The sequence below is a fragment of the Myotis yumanensis genome, unplaced genomic scaffold (assembly GCF_028538775.1).
Source record: "Myotis yumanensis isolate MYYU_CA2020_CCGP unplaced genomic scaffold, mMyoYum1.0.hap1 SCAF_225, whole genome shotgun sequence".
NCBI lineage: Eukaryota > Metazoa > Chordata > Mammalia > Chiroptera > Vespertilionidae > Myotis > Myotis yumanensis.
Genome location: NW_027223976.1, coordinates 24,288 through 30,287, shown reverse-complemented (window position 1 = coordinate 30,287; position 6,000 = coordinate 24,288). Strand labels below are relative to the sequence as shown.

Sequence of the window (6,000 nt, the reverse complement as noted above, 5' to 3'; positions counted from 1 at the left end):
TGATGTTATTGGTACCAGCAATAGTATTGAGTCCCCTGTGAGCTCCTTGAGGTTCCAGATCAGACCTTACTCCTGTCTTTCTCCTCAGCACCGGGCACTGAGAGGGGAACTATGATTATCCTAATTGGCAAAGGAGGTGGATGGTGTCTATAGGGCCCATGGAGTCTCTGGCTCTTCAGCTGCGCCTGCAGCTGGGACTGGGACCTGCCCACGCCGCCCCGGGCGCACGCGCAGCCCTCCTGCCCATCTTACCTCGCAGGCCTTGGCCATGGCGAAGCCCCCGCCCAGGAGGAGGATGATGCTCCAGGGGATGGTTTCCTCCGCCCTCTTCCACGTCAGCAGGGGTTTTGTCTCTGTGTTGGGAGCTGGGCAGAGAGAGAAGACACTCTGAGGAGCGGACACGGGTCCCTGCAGGCCCTGTCTTTGTGGGGGCACTCGGGGTTCTCCAGGAAGCCACGATCTGGCTCCAGCATCTGACTTTGGAGCTGCAGGGGAAAACCCACACCACCATGGCATGGCATCTGCTCTATTCAGAATGAAAATAGTGGGGTCCTGCCGCTGGGGCGTGTCCTGGAAGCAGGCCTCCATGCCAGGACACCTCTCAGCCTCTCACAGTCCTTCTGGGCAAGTGTTACTTTCATCCTCACCCAGGGCAGAAGGTTCTCTCTGTAACTGGATGTGCAAGGGAGGAAGGAAAGAGGAAGGCTATTCAGGAGAGAAAAAAAGCTATGGGAATCTTTGGCCCGTGGAACTATGGGGTGGTTTTTATGTTTTCAAAGGCGGTGGTGTGTGCAGTGGCCAGAACAGGGGCCAGCACACTTCTGTAAAGGGTTAGGGACTGGATAATTTAGGCTTTGCAGCCTCTGTTGCAACTAGGATGCTGTGATGGCACAAAGCAGCCTTGGACAAAACATGCATGAACGGGCATCCCTATTCTCCACGGGGCCGGGCACTTGCTATTTTCATGTAAGACAGAAAATGTTTTCTGTTTCAAAAATGTGAAAGGAATGATGAACAGGGAGGGCCTTGTTTCCTGAAACACATTGCCCTGCACCCAATCCGCTGCCTCCATACATGTCACCTCCCTGTGCACTAGGAAAGCCAGAGGCGAGAAGTGTCTAAGGGACCTACTCGGGAAAGCCAGTTCCAGAGAATCCAGGGACTCACTGGGAGGTCACCCAGCAAATCAGGGACAGAGCTGGGGTACCAGACATCCAGGTCCTGGTGCCCTTCCCGCAGCCCCAGCCCGAGAGGAAGCTCAGGTCTTATGAGCCCACTCCCAGGTGACAGAACCCTGGACGGGACCGGTCAAGAGCAGCCAGGCCACGGGCTGGTCAGGAACCGATGAGGCACAAGGTAGCCTGGTGGGGGGAGATCTGCCCAAATAAGAATAACAATTCCCGCCCTGGCTCCGTTGGCTGGAGCGTTGTCCCACACACCAAAAGGGTTGGGGTTCAGTTTCTGGTCGGGACACATACCTAGGCTGTGGTTTCAATCCCCAGTTGGGGTGTGTGTGGGAGGCAACCAATCTCTCTCTCTCTCTCTCTCTCTCTCTCTCTCTCTCTCTCTCTCCCATATCCTTGGGTGAGGATTTAAAAACAAAAGTAGTAGTACTGATTCATGTTATTACAACATGGCTCATCCTTAAAAACATCATGTTAATTAAAAGCAGCCAGTCACAAAGAATCGCATATGTAACTATGATTACATTTATATAAAATATCTAGAATAGGTAAATCCATAAAGAAAGTAAACTGGTGATTGTCTAGGGCTTGAGGGGAGGGGCATGAGTGACTGCTAATGAACTAGGGTTTCTTCATGGGGTGGTGAAAATGTTCTAAAATAGTATTGATGACTGTACAACTCTGTGAATATACTGAAAACCATTGAATGTACACTTTAAACGAGTGATTTGTACAGTATGTAAATTATATCTCAATACAGCTGCTATTATAAAAAGAAGAATAAACCAAACCAACTAGATTCTTACTCTCAGAAGCATCAATGGGAAATAGAGAGACAACTGGGCAAAGAGAAGTGATAATTGAAGGTAGAAGAATGGACAGAGGTCGCATAATAATATAGGAGGGGTGCTAGCAGCTGAGGTTCTGTGGGGAAACAGACACTTTGAGGAAGTAGATGCTCCCAGGAAGCAGAAACTGCGAGGAAGTGGGAGTCATGAGGAAGCAGACATTATGAGGAAACAGATGTCAGGAGGCAACAGAGGCTCCGAGGGAGTGGACTCGAAGGAGCACACACTAAGACGGGAAGCCAGAGGGACAGAGGCTGAGGGGACAGGAAGTAGAAGCCGTGGGAGCAGATACTAAAAGAGAGTGGGCACCAGCAAGGTGAAGACAGAACCTACAAAAAGGCAAGAACTAGAATGAAGCGGAAACTATAAGCATTCAAAAGCTAAGGAGCAGTAGAAACTATGAGACCAAGAAATGACACACGGAGCGGATTGTGAGGAAAGCGCCTGAAAGCAAGACAGAGAAGCAGAGATGGAGGAACAAGGGAACCCTGTTTGGTTTTGCAGAGGCCAAAGCCCACAGCCTAAGCCCCTCGGACCCTGTGCCAGCCTCCTCCTGGCCCAGCTCTGCTCCAGGAACTATTGGTGGGACCGAGAAATCCTCTCCCTCCTGATCCTTACTCGGTACTCCCCACTCTCCAACCCCCATCCTACAAAACTGGAACTATCCTTCCTAATACTCCATTTTTTTCTACAATAGAAAATAGTGCCTGGCCGGTGTGGCTCAGTGGTTGAGCGTCGACCTATGAACCAGGAGCTCACGGTTCGATTCCCGGTCAGGGCACATGCCCAGGTTGCCAGGCTCCATCCCCAGTGTGGGGCATGCAGGAGGCAGCCGATCAATGACTCTCTCTCATCATTGATGTTTCTATCTCTCTCTTCCTCTCTGAAATCAATAAAAATAAATTAAAAGACACACAATAGAAAATAATTAGCTTAGGACCACTGTTTCCTGACTCCTGGTCCAGAGCTCATCTCACTCCCCAGATAGCGATGGGCCAGGCACACACATGGCTCATCTGTGACAGGTGGCAGGTGTTGGCACCTTCTCAAGGCAGACTGCTGGAAACCCAGTGGGGTCACATGTTGGATGGAGCTCTGAAGGCCAAGGCCGGACTACAGACAGTTTGGTTTGGAGGGCTCTGTGATGCTTTTAAGCTGGATTTGAATGTTTTTCAGCAGTGTTGCCTCACTCCACACCGCTTCCTATTCATTTTAACCCAGCTTGAGATGTTCACATCTGGTCCTGTGGGCAATTGAGTTGCAAGTCCAGAGGTGGCAAAGCTTTTCTATAAAGGAGCAGAGCGTAAATATCTCGGGCTTTGTGAGCCAACAGGCAACAATGAGGCTATTGCATAGACACTTGTATAACTAGAGAAATTAAAAGCCCACAAATTTCTTATTGGAGAAATTAAAAACTTTATGGACACTGAAATTTGAATTTCATGTAATGTTTGTGTGTCATATTTTTCTCTTGATTCTTTTCAACCATTAGAAATGTGAGAGCCATTCTTAGCTCATAGGTTGTACAAAAATAGACCGGCAGCTGGATTTGGCCCAGGGACTGTATCTAGTCGCTAGCCCCTGCCCTGGACAGTCACCTCTGGCAGCCCCAAGTGCCCAGACAAGGTAGCTGCTCAGACAGGAAACGGGGAACAGGGGGTGGGGAAGACTCAGGGTGGCTTGTGGCTCGTACAGTAGGGCTGGCTCTCAGGTCCCAGGTGTGGGGCCCACCTCACGCCACCGATTACCACGCTCCACGCCACAGAACTCACTGAGCTCACCGACACCCCAGCCCTGACCACCTTACCTTTAAAGTCACACCACCACTTGAGAGAGGGCCTTTTGGATGGGAAGAAAAACAAGATGGTGACAATGCTCACGCCGGTGACAGCATCAGAAGTAAACCTACAAGGACAGACAAGGCCCTGAATCATGTGACCCTGGGCCTCTCAGCAGGCCAAGGCTTGGCAGATCTACCCGTGAGGATCTGTGGGAGGGAATCAGGGCCCCTGTGAGGGGCCTTGTCAGAGGTCTCTGGATTCTGTCTTGCACTGAACTCAGCAGGGATGCAACCACCCGTGGATGCAAAAGCCCTCTGCCCGCAGCCCCCCGGGGCTTTTAGATCCTGCTTGAGCCAAACAAATACTTTTCCTCCCAACTCAAGGACACGAGGTAAAGGGACTTGACCAAGGAGGAAAGAATCTGAGAGCCACAGAATACCGGGGTCTGTGGAACCCCCATGGATCACTGTACCCAGGGTTCCTGTAGCAGCTCGGTATTTGCTCAGCTTCTGTTTGCATTCCTCCTGGGATGGGCAGCTTACTACATGGACATGGAGCTCACTCACATCAGCAGAGCCCAGATGGAGCCAGCTTCATGGCCCCACAAAACCTAACTACCAGCTTGCAAGGATCCACAAGGTGTCCAGTGGAGGAGATGCTAAGCTCTCAGAAGCCTGGGGTAGGCCTCTTCCACTTCAGATGAGGAATCCAAGGCTCAGAGAGCAGAGCAACTGGCTCAAGGCCAGACCATGGTCTATGGGGAGATGGGTACTGAACCCAGATTTTCCCAGCTGCAAGTTCAAAGAAGCTCAGAGCCAACTGCTAACAAAAGCATGTTTAGCCCACACATTTGGGAAGAAGAGTATTCAAATGGCCAAGAAACTGGAAAAGGTGGTCGATACCACTATACTAGAGAAATACAAATCAAAACACTAACGGAGTACTACTCTGTTTTTACCTCTGCGAACAGACAGGCAAACTTGAAAAGGGTGGTAATACCGAATGAGGATGTTGGAAAACATATAGGGCTGGTGGGAAAATAAATGTTTAACCTTCCAGAGGACAGCTGGCATCATGCTTCAATACTTTCCATGTGAATACCCCTCGATCCAGTTATTATACGTCTAGGAATTTACCCTCAGGAAATAACTGGACTCTTGTACACAGATTATGTACAGAGATGTTCATTTGATAAGAGTGAAAAATAGAAGATGCTTAGTAGAGACATGTTTAAATAAAGTGTTTTTAATAATATGTATAATATGTACATAATGAAATACCTTACATCTTTTTTTAATATATGAGATAATATCAATTTTTATGTGTAGACATACAACCAAGAAACCTTGTAAATAAATAAAAAAGTTTTTATTTGCAGTATTGGACACAATCCAAAAGGAATTGATAAACTAAATTAAGATACTCCCATTCTATAGGATACTATGCAGTGTTTAAAAAGAATGAAATAGCCCTGTCAATGTGGCTCAGTGGTTGAGTGTTGACCTATGAACCAGGAGGTCACAGTTCAATTACCAGTCAGGGCACATGCCCAGGTTGCAGGCTCGATCCCCAGTAGGGGGTGTGCAGGAGGCAGCCAATTGATGATCCTCTCTCATCATTGATGTTTCTCTCTCTCCCTCACCCTTCCTTCTCTGAAATAAATAAAATCAATAAAATATTTAATATGAAGAATGAAATGGAAAACTGTCCATGATCCTATTATTATATTTCCCAATTTTTTGTTATATGTCTCTGTGTGTGTATTAATGTGCATGTGTGTGTCTACAATATTACACACCAACTTTAATTGTGAATATCACTGGGGAGTGGGACAGAGGGGAGATGAAGGGCAACTAAATTTTACTTTTTCACTTCAGCATTGCTTGAATTTTTTATAATGAGTAAACATAACTTTTATCATGAAACAAAAAACAGCAGATCACAAACAATTTGTTCACTGTAATCACACTTCCGTCAAAAAAATCTTGTGTTTAGATAGGTTTCTTTTTAGTCAGTTTGCTTGTGTTTTAAAAATTAGTTTTACTGAAATATATACTTAACATGGAATACAATGCACCCATTTTAAGGATATAGTTAAGTGATTTTAGCCTAATGTACACAGTCTTATAGCCACCAATCCAATCAAGTTGTGGAATGGTTCTCGGAGAGGCATTCCTTTTAAGTCAG

The 6,000-nt window shown here is 47.3% G+C and overlaps 1 protein-coding gene across 1 annotated transcript in view; it reads right to left on the bottom strand.

The window, feature by feature from the left end:
* Nucleotides 1-252: 252 nt before the first annotated feature.
* The window catches only part of LOC139001242 (Na(+)/dicarboxylate cotransporter 3-like), a gene marked incomplete at its 3' end in the record, with an annotated part of 28,546 nt that continues 22,798 nt past the window's right edge, over nucleotides 253-6,000 (bottom strand). Inside the window, exons 8-9 of the mRNA XM_070402960.1 lie at nucleotides 3,840-3,937; nucleotides 253-365 (exon numbers count right to left, since the gene is read on the bottom strand). Coding sequence (XP_070259061.1) covers nucleotides 253-365; nucleotides 3,840-3,937 — 211 coding nt within the window. The remainder of the gene's footprint in view (nucleotides 366-3,839; nucleotides 3,938-6,000) is intronic.